The sequence below is a fragment of the Ixodes scapularis genome, unplaced genomic scaffold, assembly GCF_016920785.2.
Source record: "Ixodes scapularis isolate PalLabHiFi unplaced genomic scaffold, ASM1692078v2 PGA_scaffold3__209_contigs__length_174095766, whole genome shotgun sequence".
Lineage (NCBI taxonomy): Eukaryota > Metazoa > Arthropoda > Arachnida > Ixodida > Ixodidae > Ixodes > Ixodes scapularis.
In genome coordinates this window covers 62,802,683-62,823,763 of record NW_024609868.1, presented here as the reverse complement: position 1 = coordinate 62,823,763, position 21,081 = coordinate 62,802,683, and the positions used below count along the sequence as shown (strand labels likewise).

At 46.3% G+C, this 21,081-nt stretch overlaps 1 protein-coding gene across 1 annotated transcript in view; it reads left to right on the top strand.

The window, feature by feature from the left end:
- Positions 1-20,865, top strand: part of LOC120847811 — a 93,277-nt gene extending 72,412 nt beyond the window's left edge. The window contains exons 4-5 of the mRNA XM_040504279.1: positions 20,528-20,587; positions 20,741-20,865. Of these exons, the coding sequence (XP_040360213.1) occupies positions 20,528-20,587; positions 20,741-20,865 (185 nt within the window). The remainder of the gene's footprint in view (positions 1-20,527; positions 20,588-20,740) is intronic.
- The last annotated feature ends 216 nt before the right edge of the window (positions 20,866-21,081 follow it).

Sequence of the window (21,081 nt, the reverse complement as noted above, 5' to 3'; positions counted from 1 at the left end):
TTGTTTTAGGTAACCGTGAATGAACCAATATGTCGCTGTCGCATTATTATGGTCCGAAATGCCAGGAATCACACAAACATTATCCATGGCACCCTCGGCAAGTTACACAGTAATAAATCTACGATGTTTGAAAATGGCGTCCTCTCCTTGCCGTACTGCGTTAGTTCGAACATTTCTACAATAGAATTATATTTTACATGAAGCGAGTTTTCCGAGCCGACGGCTTTGCCGTCCTCCCAAATTAAGTCAAGGAGGTTAAAATCCTCTCCTAAATGAACATACTCCCGGGAGGTAGCGAGGATAATATGAGTTAGTTCTTTGAAAGATTCCCTGTTCCAACCTGGGGGACGATAAAAGACACCTTATGAAATATGTTTTTTCATTACGACACATCTGACACCACACTGTTTCTATACTAACAATTTGTATGTGGATTGGCGTGGTCTGTATATGTTTATCTACAAGAATAAAGACTCCTCCGACATGTAGGTTTCTATCTTTTCTATATAATGTTTAATTAACTGGAAAAATTTCGCCCGAACGTACAGTATCATCCAACCAAGACGCAGTGCCTAATACAATCGCGGGCTTAACAGTTTCAAGTAGGCCAATAAATTCGTTAACCTTATTTTTAATACTTCGGCAGTTGATAACCATAACTGTTCCCATGTTCAAATTGTTCGTGTTATTTATCTTGGTTTTAGGCCTACCACAAGAACCGAGATATCCAGATCGCATACAAGGGTTTACGAGGTAGTTCGGTGCGTTAATCTTTTTTAGGCCAGATGCCAGATGAAATGCTAAGGGAAGCTCAACAAGGTCCAGTGGTTGTTACAGGTCGACCTCACGGACTCCTTTAGTTTTATAATCAAAGATAAAACATTTGTCATTCATGTGCACTCTGTCCATTTTCAAATTGGAACGGCAGTTTTGGGTTTTTGCGAATTCGACTAGCTTCTTTCTTGCCAACTGGACAGGTCTACAAAAATCCTCACCTACTGCAATACTAGTATTTTTAAGCTTGTAACCGGAACGCAGTATTAATTCTTTCTGCTTGAAAAAACAAAACTTGACTACAATGGACCTTCTCTTATTTGTCTTGAACGTGCCAATGCGATGAGCTCTATCAATTGTTGCCGGATCAAGATTGATGTTCATTTTTTCGGCGCAAAGCTTGGCGATAAGGGTTTCGGATTCCGCCCATGTTTCCTCATCTTTATTTGGCAGACCAAAAAATAACAAGTTCGATCTTCGACAGCGGCTTTCGGCATCATTGCACCGCGAGAATAGTGAGCTCGGCGTGCGCTGTCTCCAATTTGGAATCGTTTTGTGCTGTTTGCGGATCTGACCCGGATGTACCTTTACCAAACCTATAACTGGCACAGTCACCTCCACGGTGAGCCGGCCTGCGTCCAGACCGGACACACGTGGTGACAGGTCAGAGACCACAGCGAGGACAACCTCCAGTGCGATTTGGTGGCATGTGTCACAAGGTGAACTGCTTTGTTGGAGGACACATGATGTGAACAATTTTATCTTGGTCACTTTATTCGCTGTTTCTTTATTAACTACATTATTTTATCTTTTCTCTCTATTTTTTTCTTATTTTACGTTGTATATTTGCATTGGATATCTAAAAATGGGAGCGAGGAAATGTTCCGTCTTCACTCCTATATATTCATTTAAAACCATCGAAAAATTACGCGCTCTTACAGTCGATCGGAAAATACTGCAAAGAAGCGTGCGCAAGAAAAATCGACAAGCTGGCAAGTATCAAACTAATATATTACCCACTTTCAAGAGACTGTATACAATTGATAGGCTTGCCATTTTTATGGTGTCTTTTGCGCACAACACTGCAGTATTTTCCGATCGACCGCAATAGGGCATAATTTTTTAAAAGGTCTATATTCTGGTCACGTCGTCTTCTTCTATACTGTCTATTTTAATCCTTCTTCTTCGTCTTCACCTTTGAAAACAGTCCCGTTAAAGCAGAGCAGTGGATCGGACGTTCCTTCACTACCCGCCGGGTCCGCCGAAGGCTCCTCAAAGCTGATGAAGGTTCATCGGACGTGGCAGCAGGTGCTCATAAAAGATCACCAGGTGTTTCATTGTCTCTGCTCCCTCTCCGCACGCTCTTAACACAATGGGCTCCACCTTAGGGTAAAAGCGTTTGCGGTAGGAAAGAGAATTCCGAGGTCCCCCGCTCGCGCCTCACACAGAAGGCGGCTGCCGCTGCCCAAACTATTGTCGTAAATTTGTGTTTCTGCCGATATGTGTTGTTTTGCACTCTTTACAGCTCCAGCGTAAGCTTGGTTTCGGCCGCTTCGATCCATTAATGTACTATCGCGAAAAGTATGAGCGGGAATGCCGGAGCACGTCGCCTTCGATATATGCTGCACTGCAGCACTAGCTCTTGGACGATGAAACTGTGAAGGGGAGAGGGGCTGCTAGACTGTGCGCTAACTCCTATGTGCACACCCTCGCAGAAACAGCCTCTCCCCCCCCCCCCCCCCCCCCCCCTTTCTCCCTTCTCCATAACGCTGTTTTATCAGCCTCGAGGCATCGAAAACGCGCGCTGCGACGTTCCCGATCGTATGGTTCCTTATAGAACCTCACTTTTCATCACCCTCTCCGTCACCTCAGTTATCTATTTCTTTCCCTCCGGTGCCTCCAAGGGCTCCGCAAAAAAGACGAATTCTTGTCAAGTTGGTATAATCGCCTCGGAGTGATTCCAAGTCAATTCATGCAATGATGGTTTGAGTCATATGATTTTATATTTCTGCAAAAAACTGTATATGTAAGCCATGTCTTTGGGAGGGCTATTTAGTTATATATGAGCCCCGTAGCTAATCTTTTCGCAGATATACAAAATTGAGAAGCTCGAGGCATGGGGAAACGACAATATTTTACATGATGGTGTGAAAACACTAACGGCGATATGAAAGTTTATGTTTATTATGCAAACGTTTCACATGCGTGCAGAAAAAATTATTAAATTACACTCAAAATTGCTACAAATAATAAATGACAAAAACGTCAGGAAAGCCCAATTTAAACAGATTTTAAGAAATTATTTTTATTGAATATCACGGCTTGGTGCATTGGGGTGGTTATTCAAAGGCGTTCGGGATCCGCAGGGTTCGGCAGTCTGGAGCCGCTCGGTCGAGTCCGGGCAGGCTGTGGCATTGTGGCTGCCCTCTTGACACGGACACGGCACTTGGTCTCGCGGGCTCGAAGCTGCGTCCAATCGTCGTTGTGCAGTGGGGGCCAGAGTCGGGGCCAGCTCGCTCATGGGTGCCGGGTCGCTTTCCGGTCGCTTATGTGGCTGCCTCAAGTCTCGGTTGAAGGCGAGCTGCCTCCCAGAAACGTCTCCCCCGTTCCCCGAAGTCTTCCCCTTTCCTTACCCTCGGGAGAGAGCGAGAGAGCGAGAGAATTGCCACCTCCTCTCCCTCCGCATTGCTCGCCGTCTTCTGTGAAGCGGGGTCGCTTGGCTCCTAAAGGCCTGTCCAAACAGGACACTACAAAATCGTCAGGCGACACGGCTCCGACAAATCGTTCGACGCTCCGCTTCCGGCCGTTTGTTTTTGCAGGGGGGAAAGTTCCCCCCACAAAATCTCCCCCTCGCTTCCTCCAGGGCGTCCTTGATCTGCTCATCACGTGGGTCCAGAGAGCCACTCACACGCTCTGTTGGCTGTCGGTCAATCGCTCAAGGCCTCAGCCGTTTTTCAAGTCCCGAAAACGGGAAAGGGAATGACACGAAGGTGTTACTCCTTTTCCCAGCGGGAAGCGAAACGCACGCTTCGACGCAGGAATCTCCCAAATCCACTCAAAGCCGGACCTCTTTGGCCTTACAGCCGAGGCGACGGCGGTAGTGAGGTCAGCGAGCCGCGGGAGAACACCAGTGGCAGGTGGCGTGTGACGTCAAATCTGACGAGCACTGACGTCAAAGAAAAGTGGAGGAATTGAGGAGAAAAGTCGTGATGTTGGCTTGGCCATAAAAATCGTCAGGCGATACGACTCCCGCAAAAATCGTCAAAATTGAAGCGACCGCTTCAATTTTGACGATTTTTGCAGGAGTCGTGCCGCCTGACGATTTTTGTAGTGTCTTGCTTGGACAGGCCTTAAAGGGGCACTTACACTATAAAATCATATTTGTTTTTTATTATCCGAAACGATTGAAAACGATGCCGGAACATTACCCTCAAAATTCGAAACTTGAAAATCTAATATTTGTAAATTAAAAAAAAAAAAATTCCAAATGCCGAATTTTAAGTTCCCGCGCGATCCGCGCCAGTGCAGTGAGTCAAATTTTGTAGTCTCCTGCGACTCGACTTTCTTTCGGACCTCCGCTCCATGCTATGAAGCAAAGCGCCGTTGCCACCGCGACCCGAAGCGAGCAGGAGGTGAGAAGGCGGGATAGAAGGGTGCCGGCGCGGGAAAAAAACCGTCTTCTTCCCCGACTCGCCGATCATGCTCTTCTCGAGCGCCGCCAAGTTTTCCGAGGGATGATACGAAGCGACATCACACCGAACTCAGATTTTTGGTATTTCAAAAAGAGGCCCGTAGGGCGTTCGCAATCGCGTTAAGAACATGTTTTACGATTGCCGTTATAAAATGTTATAGAAATGTCGCCTACAAAGCTTCTAAATTTCCTGATTTTTGACGTCACCGATCAAAAGAAACAAGGAGGTGAGGGCGGGAGATATAAACGCCAAAAATAAAAAGGCGCGCGCGCGCGCTCAAAATCTTTTTCGCGATGCAGCTTTTTTTCTTTTTTTTTTTTGCGTGTCTTTGACTACAATTTGCATTGTTTTAGACAATAAAAAAAAATACTACCTTTGGGGTGTCAGTGCCCCTCTAAGCCGAGTGAGCCAGTCCACGGTCACGGGACATTGTTCCTTCCCCAAATCGGCAGCGATGGCGTCAAGGAGGCTCGCCCTGGCATTCCCACTCGTCACAAGAGTCTAATATGATCCGTTTCACCTTACGTTTAGACGCAGCGGACGCTACGAGCTATCCTAGCCAATCCCGCTCCGTGGATATAGCCCGTGATACGTTTGCCGCTCGTCGCTGTGCGACGCGCTGCAAGGTCAAGGTCACGTGACGCTCACACGGCCTTGGATTGGCTCCGATGACTCGTAGCATCCGCTGAGCCCGACGTAAGGTGAAATGGAGTAATGGCCTACGGCGGTTCTAACAGCAGATGAAGTCCTGTTGTAAGTAGGATAGTTGTAAGTTGCTACATAAGCAATAGGATGTCCGTGGCATCCTATTGCTATGGAGGGGGGGGGGGGGACACTTGGGAAGAGTCTACGATGTTCACAGCCAACATTCTATAGGATTCTGCTACAAAGGTAATAGGATGGTCGTCCTAGGCTCCTAGGAGGAGCCATAGAGCAAGCTGCTGCTAAAACAGACACAAGGGATTGATTTCAAATCTCCTAAAATTTTATTACACACAGACTATTCCGTAGACAAATACAATCGTGCAAGTGATTTGTGAAATGTGAAGAGATCCTGCTAAGCTGTTAAGGCCCGTTCACACTCTTGCGACCGAGTACGACTGGGAGAGACGAGATCTCTTAAAACTTTTTAAATGTTTTTAGAATGACGGAACACACTGGCATTGTGGCGCCATCTATGCGGTGACCCTGGAACTGCATTTCACAAGAGCGAAGGTTTTGCGGGATTTCCGAGGTCAAATGTGCGTAATACCCATAGAAAAACTCGTTTATAACATTGCCAAAAAATTTTCGAGCCAAAAAAAAACAAAAAAACAATGCGCGAGAGATAAAAAAAAAAATATATATGCCGGACCGCCGAGTTTACACTGCTTCCCCATAGATGGCGCCAGTGTGTTATCCGGTTTATGAAGTTTTAAGGAACCCAGGTTTAAGAGGTCGCAAGAGTGTGAACGGGCCTTTAAACAACAGAGAAGATTTCAAAGCAAGCAAGATCTGAGGAAATTCTGCAGGTAATCTGGAAGAGTACCCATAGAAGAACAGTCAATCGTCGCAAAGAAGTAGATTGTAGTGTACTTACAAAGAAATTTTCGGACTGCAAGTATGTAATTCGAGATCTATGTCGACACGGGGACTGCACAACAACAGAGTTTTTCAAGATTCGTACAACGTTGTTTTTTGTTGTTCTTTTTTCTCATTTTCGAGCTGTCAACGCTAATGCGGATGATAGCGGTGCGGTCCTTCAGTGCAGTATACAATTGAAAGAATGCAATGAATATTTATCAATTTGTTCTGTGTGATCAATTCACTGCTAAACCGCCGTCTATATCTAGCTCTTCAAAAATACGCCTTCCAATAGTTCACAGCGCCCTCATCCGGCGTTAAGAGGGGGGTAGGAGGTGAGTCGATTCTGGTTCCGCAACGTATGGGCAACGATTTGAAAACAGTTCCGAAAACTTTGCCGTCCATGTGAGTTACTGTTGCATAGAGAGTATTTCAACAGTTGAATTTCAGGGCTGTACTTTTGTCGCAAAAGCTGTACCGTTGCCAAAATGCAGTCCAGCTTGTTTCTAATTGTTGTAAAACATGTAAGGAACTCCTGGAAAACTATGCCACGAAAGTTGTGGTGTGAAAGAATCTAGCAAAAAAAAAAAAAAAAAAAAAGATAGCGTTGCTTAGATCATGGGAAGCAGTGTCGCGAGGAGCGCTGCCTCGTCATGCAGTGAAAATGGTGAGAAGATGCATGAGGCAACATATTGCAAAAACTGAAGTATTCCTGCAGTCCTGTTGTGGCGCGCAACTTCTGCCTAAACGTTTTAAACAACAGTTCACAAGCAGTGATGTTCAGCGTTTCTACAGTAATTCCACAAAACATCTATAGACCTTTTCACCCTCCGTGGCATGGGCGCTGCCATCTTGGAATCACGTGATGCGGCCGCCATTAGGTTGCTTCAACTCGTCGCTTCGCTCTCCCCTCCGCGCTACTCCGCGTCTTGGCGGATGCGTTGAATTTGTGTTTTTCGTCGCGTTTCACCGCGTTTCTTACCCCACTCTGTAAAGTGTCGCCTAATACTTAGATATTTACCGTGTAAATTGCATTACACGATTATGTGAACAACTTCCGCAGTTAATTTTGTAACACGTTTTGACTATTTTTACTGTCGGCGTGCCGGCTACGTGTGAAGAGGCTATGAGCACATGAATCAGCGTTAGCGCTCACGTACATTGAACACATATAGGACTCTAAGACAGCGCAAAGGGTCAAAGGTCAATAACTTAGGAGAACTCAGGTTTGCTTACTAATAGTGGCGGAACATTCGCAATAGGAAGCACGATGTAAGTATATAATGATCGCGCATTTGGGATCTCAAGTAAGGTGACAAAATGCTCAGTGTAAATAACCACGTGTTTCCTGAAGGCATCGTGTTTTGTATTTATAACAAAGCGAAAACAGTGACTTTTTTGATTATATAGGTGAAATCGTGGACAAGGTAGGTGTCATGTAGTGACAAGGTATATTTGTTGTTATCGTTGTCAGCGCCAATCACCAACGCAAGCCGCGTTCGCTTATCATAACATGCGCAGTGTATATAAACGCTCATACGGAAATAAACTGTTGTTCTGTTCCCACTGCGCTGTCTGAAGGATCTATTACATTGGCGACGAGGATGGGATCCTCAGTGGCTGGCCGTCGAGGCAACCGGACAATACGTTCGCGCCTTACGAGGTAAGGAAGTCCGAGTTGTCGTTGCATCGTGATTGCATACTGTGGGGAAACCGTGTGGTCATCCCGCAAGTGGCAAGAGAGAGGGTACTTCAGTTGCTGCATGCAAACCACCCGGGAATGAGTGCCATGAAAGCTTCAGCAAGAGGGCTTATGTGGTGGCCAAAGATGGACAGTCAGATTGAAGAATTTGTGCGGTACTGTCAGCCGTGTCAAAGTAACCGCCAAAGCGACCCCAAGGCTCCAGTGCATTTCTGGGTCAAGCCAGATCAACCATGGAGTCGTCTACACATAGACTTCGCGGGGCCAGTCAAGGGAGAAGTGTTTCTAATTGTAGTTGATGCGTACAGCAACTGGGCAGAGGTAGAAATCATGCCATCAATGAAATCTTCAGCTGTCGTCACCAGCTTAAGGAAAATGTTTGCGACTCACGGGGTACCAGACGTAATCGTCTCTAATAATGGCACAGCGTTCATTGGTGCTGAATTGCAAACATTCTTGAAATTGAACGGTGTTCGTACAGTGTTCGCAGCACCTTATCATCCCGCCAGTAATGGCAGGGCCGAACGGATGGTAAGAGAAGTCAAGGAAGCTTTGAAGAAACAACAGGAAGGCACAACTCAGTGCAAGATTGCGCGGTTCTTGTTTAAACAACACACCATGCAGCATTCTGTCACGGGAAAGTCACCGGCAGAATTGATGATGGGGCGGAGGTTGAGGACAGCCTTGGACAGACTTCACCCAGATCGTCAGCGTGAACCTGAGGTTCAGGCGTCGCCAACAAAGTGTTTTGCTGTGGGTGACGCGGTCTACGCAAAGAGTTTCAATCCAGGACCCCGGTGGAAAGCAGCTACCGTGGTGGAAGTGCGAGGCCCGGTGTCGTACACGGTCCAACTGGACAACGGGGAGCGCCATCACAGACACCGGAACCAGCTGAGACGAGCCTGGACGGCGCCTCAAGGGGATGCCAGCACAAGGGTGGACTATCACTTCAGGCTCCCACCTACAGCGGGAACGTCGCAGCGGCCGGAGGCGAGCACGGAGTCAGCAACGCAAGCTCCGGCTCCACCACGAAGATCAACACGCAATCGACATCCTGTTGTACGCTATGGCATTAATAATTAACCAAGCGTTCTTTATTGTTTTGTGCATCTAATCGTAGGAGAAAGGAGTGTCATGTAGTGACAAGGTATATTTGTTGTTATCGTTGTCAGCGCCTATCACCAACGCAAGCCGCGTTCGCTTATCATAACATGCGCAGTGTATATAAACGCTCATACGGAAATAAACTGTTGTTCTGTTCCCACTGCGCTGTCTGAAGGATCTATTACATTGTAGGGAACAAACTTTTAATTTTAATTTGTTGTTTTATGCAAGAAATAATGGTACGTCAACATCAGAGAATTTGTTTGTTGACAATATCCCACGAATGTATAGCAGACACGATGTTCTTAATCGTGTCTGCTATATAAACATTCCCCTGATCGGTTTATTTATGAATTCCAAGAAACTATATACTGTGCGTAATTAGGGAAATGCCTACAGTATTTTAATTGTCGAACTATTTTGTTAAGATAACCAGTTCAATTCAATTAATTGATTTCAACGCAAAGGTTTTGACTTCCCGCGTAACAAACTGTCACAGACAGCTTGAGAGTGCCTGGGGTCCACAATATGTGACGCTGAAAAGACTCCGTCTGCATTAAAATCGTACGAATGCAGTGTTGTCGACGGCTATTATAGATTTACCTTTAGCAGCTGGCGACGCCAAAATCTACGAAGCGCATCGGTTCAAACCAGTAAAAAGCTTTCTACACAGGTTCATTGTGAGGCGCCTGGCACTCCACTTCACCCAAATTTAAAAAGAGATCACTTCTTTTGCGGTCTTTAATTCCATCTGGCAAATTTTACGGGAAAGTAATGTCAGGTATCATTTGAGGGGTCTGTCACTTATTTCATACCTTGAGGACGTCGTAAGCAAATCGACATACAAAAAATAATCTATTTCATCGGGCCAATATCATAAAATCTTGTTAATGAGTACTTTAGTTTAAAAAAATTTTTAGTCGGCCATAGGTTGATCTATTAAAATATTTCTCGAGAACTTAATTTATTTAAATAAAACAGGTCGAGAGAATAAGTTTTTTTTTAATATTATCTACTTCATTATAGGAGACTTCCAGTCTGTGAAGTTCAATAATTGGTGTACGAAACCCAAACTGTAAATTTGCCACTTCATATGTTTTTCGTGATTCGGCACATTTTTAATCATGTAGTGGACCTGATTCTTCACTAAGCACTCATGCATTATAGTCTGCTACAATATAAGATGAGCAGTCAAATCTTTGACATGAGCTCGAGCCCTTCCATACCACTCGGAGCACGCGCAGCCAAAGCCCGACGCCTGACGGTAGGCAAGAATTGCGTGCTGGACGCGGAGCTTCTCCAGCTCTTTATTTATTTATTTATTCTAATAACTAGCGCCCGGGGTACGGCGGCCACGGTAATCATCTCTGTACACCAGAACAGTTGTTGCACCGCCGAACCTGGCCGAAATTGACGATTGGACGTAATCAGACGCATCTGGGGTTCATAAAAGCGCTCGCAATTTAGGCTCGAAACCAAAACGCGGTTCTCCAACTGACTCAGCACCATTGTGTCATTTGCTGTGTTGCACAAAAAAGAAATTTGTATCACAAAAGTAAGCAAAAATGGCATGAAACAGCAACACAATCGCGTGCGCGTTGGAACCGAAACCAACAAATTGAAGCAACCTCATGGCGGCGAGTGCACCAGCGCCCTCTACCCGACGGTCAGCCAACTACTGAAATAAAAAGGTCTATACTAACCTACCCCAAATCTGTTGTGTCGTACGGTTGGAACATATATTAAAGTAATGTCTGCAAACTGCATTGTACCAGTATAAACCCAAGCTGTCTCCAAAACTGTCATTGCAACAGTTTGCAGATAGCGCGAAAAATAAAGGACGCTTACAAATCTCTTTAACGCAAAATTAGAGCGCACTCTTGAGGAGGAGGAGGAGGGAAGGACACGGAGGGAAGGGTACGTCCCTCCTCCTCCTCCGCACTTTCCCCCTTTCCTCTCATCCTCGTACTCCTCCCACCCTCCTCATCTCCCGCTGAATTATTTGACGGGTGACGTGACACAAAGTCATGTGCCGTCATTTTCCCCGTTAAATTTAGCAGGGAAACTTAATTGTTTTGAGGTCACGTGACGCCAATTTTTCCGCTAAGTTCAGCGGGAAAATTTTCACGTTAAATTTAGCGGGAAAATCGACGTCACGTGACCTCATAGACAATTCAGTTTCCCCGCTAAATTTAACGGGAAAACTGTGACGTCCAATAATGCAACGCGTGCGATTACGCTGATGATGCCGCTCAACCCAGAAACGGGCGCCGAAGAGCAGCGCTCTAAAATAGACGCTGCGATAACCGTTTACAAGCTGTGTTTCCCGAAAGCAAAAAAGAAACGTTTCCACGTAATCTTCGAATCAGAGGGCCCGATGCTACTGCAATATTAGTAGAATAGTAGCAAAAGAACAATTCTGCACTCTCGCAAACGCATCATGACCATGATCATGACTTTGTTCGGTTATGCTGGTGGAACTTGTGTTGTGAGATAATGTTTCGGCTGCAGTTGTGCTGGTTTTTTCAGGAATATTTAGCAACATGCATCCATTTTGATGCATAAAAGCAATGCGTCGGTAATTGAAGCATTGTGAAGTCACGTGAATGGTGAGGCTGGACGGAGCTCGCTCCCGCCAAACTCCCCAGTCACGTGGACGTGAGAGGTCATGGACGTGACCTCTCACTTAGAGACTAGACTCACCTCTCACGCATCACCTGTCACGTCCATGGCCGCGCTTGCTCCGTGCAAGGGACCTGAAAGGCGAGGCCGGCCGAAGCCAGCCCCCCTACCACTACCATTACTACCACTACCACCACTACCACGACCACCACTACCACCACCCCCACCACCACCACTACCACCACTATCACCACCACTACCACACCTAGCACCACCACTACTACCACCACCACCACCACCACCACCACCACCCCCACCACCACTGCTACCACTATCACTACCCCCATTACTTATTACCTTGCTTACTTACTACTCTTTTGAAGGAAGACAGATTCACCGGTACCGCGAACGACAGTTTTGAAGTAGAGGTCCCACGCCCGTCGTCCGCTGCTATCGCCGTCCAGCCCGCGAGTCCCACGATACGCGATACGACGTCATGGTGAGAATTACGCATTGAACGCACAGAATGCTTCCGGTACTCTGTGCAATTTTCTTTTCAATCAACGTATTTGCAACTTTTTAGAAGCCACAAAAATATGGGTTTCGTGTTTTTTTTTTTTTGTTTTAGTATTGAGTGTGTACCTTCAAAGGCCCACGACTTTGATAAAATTTAGCGGTTGTGTCTAAACCTTAGAAAACGGCCCGTGACAGCGGAGAAGAGAGTGAGCGCGACTCAAACCGGCCAGTTCTCGATCGGCGGTTTTCGGTCGGAAAGGAACCGAATTTCAAGCAGCAAATCCTGTTCTGGGTAGTTAGGTTCTCAAATTGCATGTACGACTAAAAACCACGGCGAGAATAAATACCCTGTCAGTGTACCTGTAAAAAAACGCTGACGCCCCCGATTTTTTTTTCATGCGAATAATTACTGTGTCGGAAGACTACCCAATCAATGTTTTGGTACAGCGTCATGTATATTTTGAATCAAGTAAAAAAAAAACGTAACTGCTCAGAAGAAATACCGAAACTATACAGGGGGTGGTGAACAAATATGGAGGAAGAGAAAGTTACAGGAAGTCACGTGGCTGTGCAACTTCCTTCTTTTTTTAATCAACGTAGTTGCAGAATTTTAAAAGCCACAAACAATAAGTATATTATTTTCTGTCTATTTTTAGTATTGTATGTGTGCCTTCGATTACCCACGAATTTGATTATCTTTGGTGGTTGTGTCTAAACCATAGAAAACGACACGTGACCACGGAGAAGAGAGAGAGCGCGACTGAAACTGGCCGGTTCTCGATCGGCTGCTTTCGGGCGTAAGGAAAACGAATTTCGAGCCGCCAATTGTTTTGTGGCTAGTAGGGCTCTCATATGTCATGTACAAGTAAAAATCTTGGCCAGCTTAAATACCCTGTCAGTGTCCCTTTAAAGGGATATGCTACAATGAAATTTTGGCCCTTAATTTTTTGGTCTATACGTGTTCAAAGGAGCAGTATCACATCGGACGCACCAATATCTTGTTAAAAAAGACACGCAATTAATTTTAAACCCAATTAAACAATTAGCAAAGAGCACCTGGTGGACTTAGCTAGGAACCTTGACAATTCGTGACACTGTCTCGCCTAGAACTACACGCTTGCATGCTTACACATACACACTACAAATACACACACACATACACACACATGCTTTGGTATACATGCTTTGAGCCTGACGTCATCCCGACAGCTCTACGGCCAGCACAAGAGAAGAGGGACGAGAGGATCTCCCCACTCAACGGGACTCTCTTTTGTGTGTCCCTATACAAGATTATAGAAGATTAATCCGTCACTCAAAATTAACACAAAAGCAGCTTTGCGGTTATAGTCAGTTAAAACTCAAGACGGTAAGAGAAGCTCCTTTCACAAGCGTGACGCGCCCGTTTCGAATCCCTCCGCAGTAGAAAGAATAGTTCACTGGAAACGCCCCTTGTTTTGCGACAAGGTGTAAAGTTGGGCGAGTTGGTTGATGGTCATACTGAATAGGATAAAACCCATTCAACATGACTATGTACCGCTTTAATGAAAAGATATTGGCTAGAGAGTGATGCCAACTTGCCTGCGACCCTCACTTTTTAAGAAAGTGACCTTCGCATTCATCGGAGAGGGAACCGAGCTCTGAAAGTAGACTTTGTATCCATCGGAGGAGAACCTACACGCCGAAAGTCGTATTTGTTTCTATCGGGGGGAGAAAACTCTAATCTCCCTCTCGTGGCTTCCACAACGCTAGGCCAAAGTCGAAAAATTAGGCAAATATTTATAGGAAGGCGAGAAACTCCTCTCGCGTTGGCCGCGACGTCACGGGAACGATGGGACGCTATTGGATGCGGAGGTGGCGGAGGGATATATGAACTCCTTTGAGGGGCATTTGCCGCTACCTTCTTGACCTGTAACTTACTATAGTTGCATTGACCCGATCGTTGACGTGCTTCGACTGCTTCGATGGCTGGAACGGCTAGGACATCCTGACGACGTCAGCCTCGCCGCAGCTTTGCTCATCCAAAGACGGACTACGTCACGATTGCGCCGGATGTGACGTGCTCTCCGCTGGCTGCTCTCCGAGCGCTTGCCAAAGTGTGTCTAGATAAGAGACAGAACCGCTAGCCTTGTACCTGCTCCACGAGTGGTAACTTTAGTGCACAACTACGCTTCTCACGCACTCAAAGTCTTTCTAAAAATTACTGATTTAGTGGTTTTCGATGACGCTCAGCAAGTTTCTATTCAGAACTACATGTCTATTTTCATTAATTAAAAAGTAAATTCACGAATTTTAATTAATTAGCCGACTTATCGCAAAGATCAGCCACCTACATAATGTCCCCCTGGCCGTATACACGAACTCATCTCTGTTACGTCACGGCGCGGTGGTGGCGCGCCGGTCGCACTTCCGGTCTGGGACTGTGGGCAGAAGTCCCCATGCCAGACGTGTATTCCTGCGTTGTTTTGAAAGTAACCAGACAAAAACCTGCCTTCTCGTCAAAACGCCGCGACTGGGGCGTACCAAAAGTTTCGAGAAAGGTTTGAAGGTCAGTTTTCGCGTGCTTGGTTCGTCCGAGAATCTGGATATGTGCCGTGAAAAGGGGAAAGCAGACGACGTCGGACAACGATTGCTTGGGCAGGAAGCACTTTCGGTTGAATTCACGGACACTTATGGTCATCAGATTTATTCGTTTCCTTCCAACATGAACGCCAGAAAACCGTCAAGTTGTGCGGACCAACTGCGGACTACGTTTAGTGCGCCTTCAAGTTCAAACGGCCGCCTGATCGTTCGAACTGTCGTCTGCTCTTTCAGACGTTTCTGCTTGTCGTCTGTTCTCTTAGACGACCCCGGCCCGTACACCAAATGTTGGCCCGGTACTTGCGATAAGAAGTAAGTGCAGGCATCAAAAGACTTAAATTCGAAGGTTGGTAAGCAGGCTCGGTGTAAACAGTAGATACAAGGAGATGTTGATCGTTGTTACCAGTGACCATCACCGACTTGTTAGGCCTAAATCACTTGGTCCGATTCTGCTTGCGATTTTCAGTATCAACGTCGACTATCTCAGGTATACGGTTCACGCTTTTGCAGCCCGAGCGGCGTCGCGACTGAAAATTGCGAGCGAAATCGCATCATGCGAATCAGGCTTTAGCGTACATACTGCGGCGTTTACGCGGAATGAATCGCCACATGTCACATTATTCACGCGAAGTTTTGCGGTGTAACGAGCCTCGGTAATTTCGCTGACGCCGCTCAAGTAGTCAGACATCGCCAGGAAAACGTAGAATCAACAATTCGAGCGCGAAAAAGAGCAGGGGAACTCACACCGACGCCGACAACATCACGTTCCAATGGTTTGTTTATGGGCGACGGCGAACTTCTTGCCCACACCCCCATCGCGCATGCGCGGCGCCGGTGGCGTCCGCTAGGGGCGCTCCGGTTTGTTTGTAAACATGAGTTGGTGTATAACTCACTCGCACAAACCGCGTATGTGTAGCTTTCATGGTTTTTAGAGCGCAGCTCTTAGGCGCCCGTTTCCGGCCTAAGCGGCGTCGCCGTTGGCGTAACCGCGCGGTGTATTATGGGACGCGTGACATCACTGGTGATGTCACTGATGACGTCATAAATGACGTCATCGGCATTGTCATCGTCACTGATGATGTCACCAGTGTTCATAACGTCATCAGTGATGTTACTGGTGACGTCACTGATAACGTCATCAGTGACGATGACAGTGACGTCACTGATGACGTCATCACAATGACGCCACACGTGACGTCATCGTCATGGCGTCATCGTCATTGTCACGGGACCTGACAAAGGTCACGTGACCCCTGTGAGGTCATGTGACCTCGGTGGCGTCACATGACCCCTGTGAGATCACGTGACCCTCGCGAGGCGACGGCGACACCGCTCGGAGGGAGGAGCAGCAGACAGGGTGAGAAGGAAAGAGGAGGGGTATACCTTCCCCTCAGTACCCTTCCCTCCTCCTCCTCAAGAGCTGCGCTCTAGTTCGGCGTTACAGGGAGTTGTAAACGGCTTTCATTTTTTAAACAGATTTGAAATAATAATAAAAAGACTGCATATATATATTTCTTCTTTTTTGTTTTAAATTTTTAATTATGGGTTCACTGTTAAACTGGCGTTCTTTAACTTCACTTTTAGGAGTCTTTGCATCTTTGCGGCATTCCTGATTACATGGTTTAGGGAGTGGTACAGTTTTTGTTACGTGTACACTTGGGCTGGACATTTAATCTATTAACCTACCGATTAATTAATTAATGCTTCAATCGCGATTAATTTTTTAACCGGTTAATCGGTTAAATTTTGACAAACAACAAACAGGACACATTGTACGCTTTCATCATGCAGATGTGGACGAAAATATCTTTGAGTGCAAACTTTAGGTGAAATTTTGACCTAAAGCAAGCTGTATAGGGGCGAAATTTGTAACTCCAAACAAGTGTAGAAGGTTATACGTGTCCCAACTACTTCATCGCCGTGTGATTAGCGGAGCAGTCTTTTGTGAACAATCAAAGCTAGGAGTCGCATTGCCGGAGAATATCAACATACCTCTTTGCCTCGGCTGCTGAGGTAGTAACTTGAGCGTGGGTGTCTTGTGGCTGTTCTCAACTACACATCAAGGTTGATTTAAAATCCGAACTTGTGCATTGCTTCTTTTATCACATATTTATCAAACGCAAAAAAAAAAGAATTATTTTAACTTTTTAAAAGTTATAGACTAACTTAACTAGCTAACTTTTTAAAAATTATTATACGTGTGAATAAACGGAATAGATTAATCGATTAATTAATCGATTAAAGGGTGGTGATTAGTCGTGTTAAAATTTTAAATCGACGCCCAGCCCTAATTGCATTATATTTTTTTTTCGTTGCGAAAAACACAACTGCTGTTATCAGCGATTTGCGCTACGACGGCACTGCTTATTTCTGGGCAATATTGTCTTTTTTGCATTCGTAAGTTCAGTCATGGCCTCCGTTCAGTTTATAGCATTGTCATCAGTAAACAACCTCTGCGCATCAGTGTGACAAAATATGGTGGGGCTTTGGGCTCGAAGAAGCTCAAACAACTTTATATCAGAAAAAAAAAGAACAGCAACAACGTTTGTTGATTTCTAGAATTCGCAAAATAGAGGGGTAGTATGGCGTCCATAGAGTGGTGGCGCGAACCTAAGGATTAAATAATAGTAAAAAAAGTTTCGGGTATGTCTAAGCAAAACTTGTTTAAGCAACAAAAAAAAAAAGTGTCTCGGTTAACGACTTTTCTCCTGTTTATGTTCAACTATAGCAAGTGTCTATTTACTTTCTATATAACCAAATATTCAACATTCCTGTTTCATTTACCTTCTTGGGAAAACATATATTGTTTGCTTGATTATGCCGGCGGTGCGGTAAAGGCGGTGTCACACTGCGGAAACAGTCGGAGGACTATGTCTGAGAACACGACGGAAACACGTGTCCGGCTACCCTGTCACATTGCGGCAACAGCAACTTCCGGGAAACATGTCGTTGTCGCCCGGAAACCATCTCCGCCGACTTGTTGTCCGACGGTCGGACAACAGCCTGTCACACCAAGAAAGCATGTTGAACGACACGAAGTACCCCCTCCCTCACCCCTCCTTTCCTACCCTTCCTCTCTTTCGATCATTTGCGCAGTGCGCGAAGTGCAACCGGAACCATCGCGTCGAGTCGGTGCGTCCGCAGCAGGGTGGCCAGTTCCGCTTATTAAAAGCGTATTTGTTAGTGATGGGACGAATCACCAGAGATTCGGATTCGGACAGATTCGGAAATTTCCGAACTTCCCGCGACGAATATTCGGCAGATTCGGAGATTCGTCAGGTTCGTCGCTGGTTGCAGACGGCGGCGTGAACACTTTCGTAAACCTCGCGAACGCGATCAGCTGTGTTCTTTTTTAGGTACTGTTACTGCATATAACCAGATTTCTCTTATTTACTTCAACGTATGGTATGTACTGTACTCTTACTCTAAACCCTGGCAGGCGCCCAGGTCCAGCCGAGCTGATCGGTGTGGTTGGCGTAGGCCTAACCAATGCAAAGTTCCGCGGTGATCGCTAAAGTAAAATGTAGCAAAATGCTGTGTGTTATACATAATGTGGCGCAACGCGCAATAAATATATTTATGCAAGAAAATGATTCGTCTCCTCTAGAGCTGCGTAAGACGCGAGAGCGATGAAGTGTGTTGCTCATCCCAACTTCGACCGCCTACCGACACCGACGAAGAAAAACGTCGCACTGTCGTTTCTCCGTTCTCGGCAGCAAGTTTTGTATACGTGAACTTTATTTGATGAAAAAGAAACAACACAGGGGTGTCCACCGCAACTTTATTGTTCAGAAACAAACACCAACTAATTCAGATACCGTATCATTAAACAGAAAGGTACAAATGCAGTACAGGAGAATAGTACAGCGCAAGGAGTTTTAGATTGTTTCCCGTGTTCAGATAACAATACCGGAGTGGACACACGTTGAAGATAATCGAATCGAACATACTTACTTGTGTGGGGTGTGCTACTATGACCGTAATTATGGGCACGAAATGTGTTTGAACCCGGTCGTGGTTTGAACCACGCACGTATGGCATCGATCTCTTCCGGGGTGGACTGCTGCGAACCTCGGACGAGCACGCTGGACGTCTTCGGTCTCCGGGAACCCCGGAGTACGAGAACGTGACCTTCGCGCAAACATCACCTCGCGCTCCGTCGACCCGCCGCTGCACCGGCTGCACGTCCGCCGAATCCCGCCGGGCTGGGGCGACCACGCCAAGCCTGACGAAATCCACGAGGAACTTATCGCGCTTGCGTTTCGCCGCCGAGGCAGCCGCGGTGGTCACTGCCATGACCCCGCCGACAACGCCGGAGGTTCCTGGTGCCCAACAAACTCTCGTCAAACCGCCTGTCCCACAACCGACTGTCACTGAAGTTCGAACTGGCCGAACCGCCGGGACCGGGGCGATGAAAACATGCGCTTGTATTTCCACGTGCACCAAGCATGCCTATTTTGGTCGTAATCCGGAACCGAAACCAATTTTCCCGCGATGTCTGGTTACCGTTCTCGACAAACATCCGAAATATTATAAACAAAGCGGAACATTTTATTTATTACTATGATATTATATTACAGCAATATTTTGTGCACTTCGTGGAATTTAGTGAATTTAATATCACGAAAAGTTGAAACACTCATCAACGTGATCTGGACACCATGGCAACGCTCCGAATTTTTCCGAACTTTTCCGAATCTCTCGAGATTCGGCTACTTTTCCGAATCTTTCCGAATCTTCAGATTCGGCTCCGAATCTCGATTCGGATAAAGATTCGTCCCATCACTAGTATTTGTGGGCTTCTTTTTTTTCCGAGTCGCTGGTAGATTTTTCCAGTCGCTTGTCTTGCTTTTTGTGCTTATCCGCGTTTTTCTCGCAAATATTGTTATTTTATTGCTCGTCGTGCTCATTGACAGCGCGTTTGTCGTCAAAAACGCGAAAAACAGCTTGACCGTTTGGCGCTGCGGTTAGGTGGCGCAAGCTACCGTCCGGGGCCACCCTGGTCCGCGGCGTTCATCGTGCTAGAGCGAACTCGCTCGCGTTATCTTGTGCGCACTTGCGTTTAGCTCCCGCCGCCGTTTGCCTCAGCTCTTCGGGATGGCGCACGACGTAGAAACTGCTGCTGCGGCTGCTTTGGTGCTTTTATGTGCCGTAGACTCAGACGACGAGATGCCACCAACGAAGAAGCCGCGATCAAAGTGGACCAGCCAGTGGCTGCAAAGAGTGCATCAACAAGGCGCTTACGAGAATCTAATGAGGGAGTTGGCCTTAGAAGATTCAGAAGCATACCGTCGCTGGATCCGAATGGACACTGGCTCCTTTGAGGAGCTTCTCGCAAGGGTTCGACCTTTAATCGAGAAAAGGGACACGAATTTCCGGTTGTGTGTCCCGGCCGGAGAGCGGCTCGCAATTACATTGCGATATCTTGCCACTGGTAAGTTTCGGCCTTGCTTTATGTACGAATTCGTGCTGCTTCAGCAGCCAGGAGTTCCCTATTTTGCCGGCACATTAGCCCGGTAAAATTATTGCCGAAGCAGCCTCCCTTTCTTTTGGGCCGCGTCTACTTTCACGTGTGGCAGTCTGCCGGTGTCAGCAAAATACCCCCCCCCCCCCCCCCCCCAAAAAAAAAAAATAACAATAAATAGAGTAATGCTATATGCACTCCGGAGTGCAGCTCGGACGGAAATTGCTATACGCACTACGTTGGGTCTCGTATAAAACGAATGGTGAAAATCGGTTTCTGCAGCGGTGGTGTAGCGTAGTGGAAAGGTGTTTGCTTTACACACAGCGGACCCGGGTTTGATCAAAAACTAGGAGGTATTGGTTTGATTAACGGTGGGTGCTAATTTTTTTTTTTTTTTTTTTTTTGGTCGAAGCGACGTGAACGCAGGCGGGGGTGTGGGTTAACACGCGTCCCAGTAATACACGCGCCGTCCGATCGGGGTGACCCAAATAACACGAGCTCTTCGCATTTCAGACGGAACTCTAGTGGCGACTATCGTTCCGTCTGGACGGAACGCTAGCCACACTTTTTGCGGTAATACAGTATTTCCTAGGTATGCTGCCATTCCCTCACTGTTTTATGGCTATTTCCTTTTTTCTTTTGCGGATTATGTTTGCTAAAACGACACCAACTGGCGGTAGAAAGGTAAAAATTAACATTGTCACAATCTTCTATACTTATTTTCAGAAGACAGTCAGACATCGCTGCAGTACCACTTCCGGAGGGCGCACAACACCGTGTCCAACATTGTGGCAGACGTATGTCCTGCAATCTACAGTGTCCTCAGGGATGATTTCCTAAAGGTATTATAGACATTCTTTTTTCATAGATTTCCGAAGGATAAAAATTATAAAACGCGAAATGAAGACACAGAAACACGTAAATGCTTGTGCTTATTTGTCCCTGGATTTGTCCACACTTTGATTTCCCAGATTTCTATGGCAATACGTACATGATTGTAATGTTAGGATTGTTCGAGATTGTAGAATGCCTTATCACTTAAAAAAGGGAATCTCAGAAACTTCTTT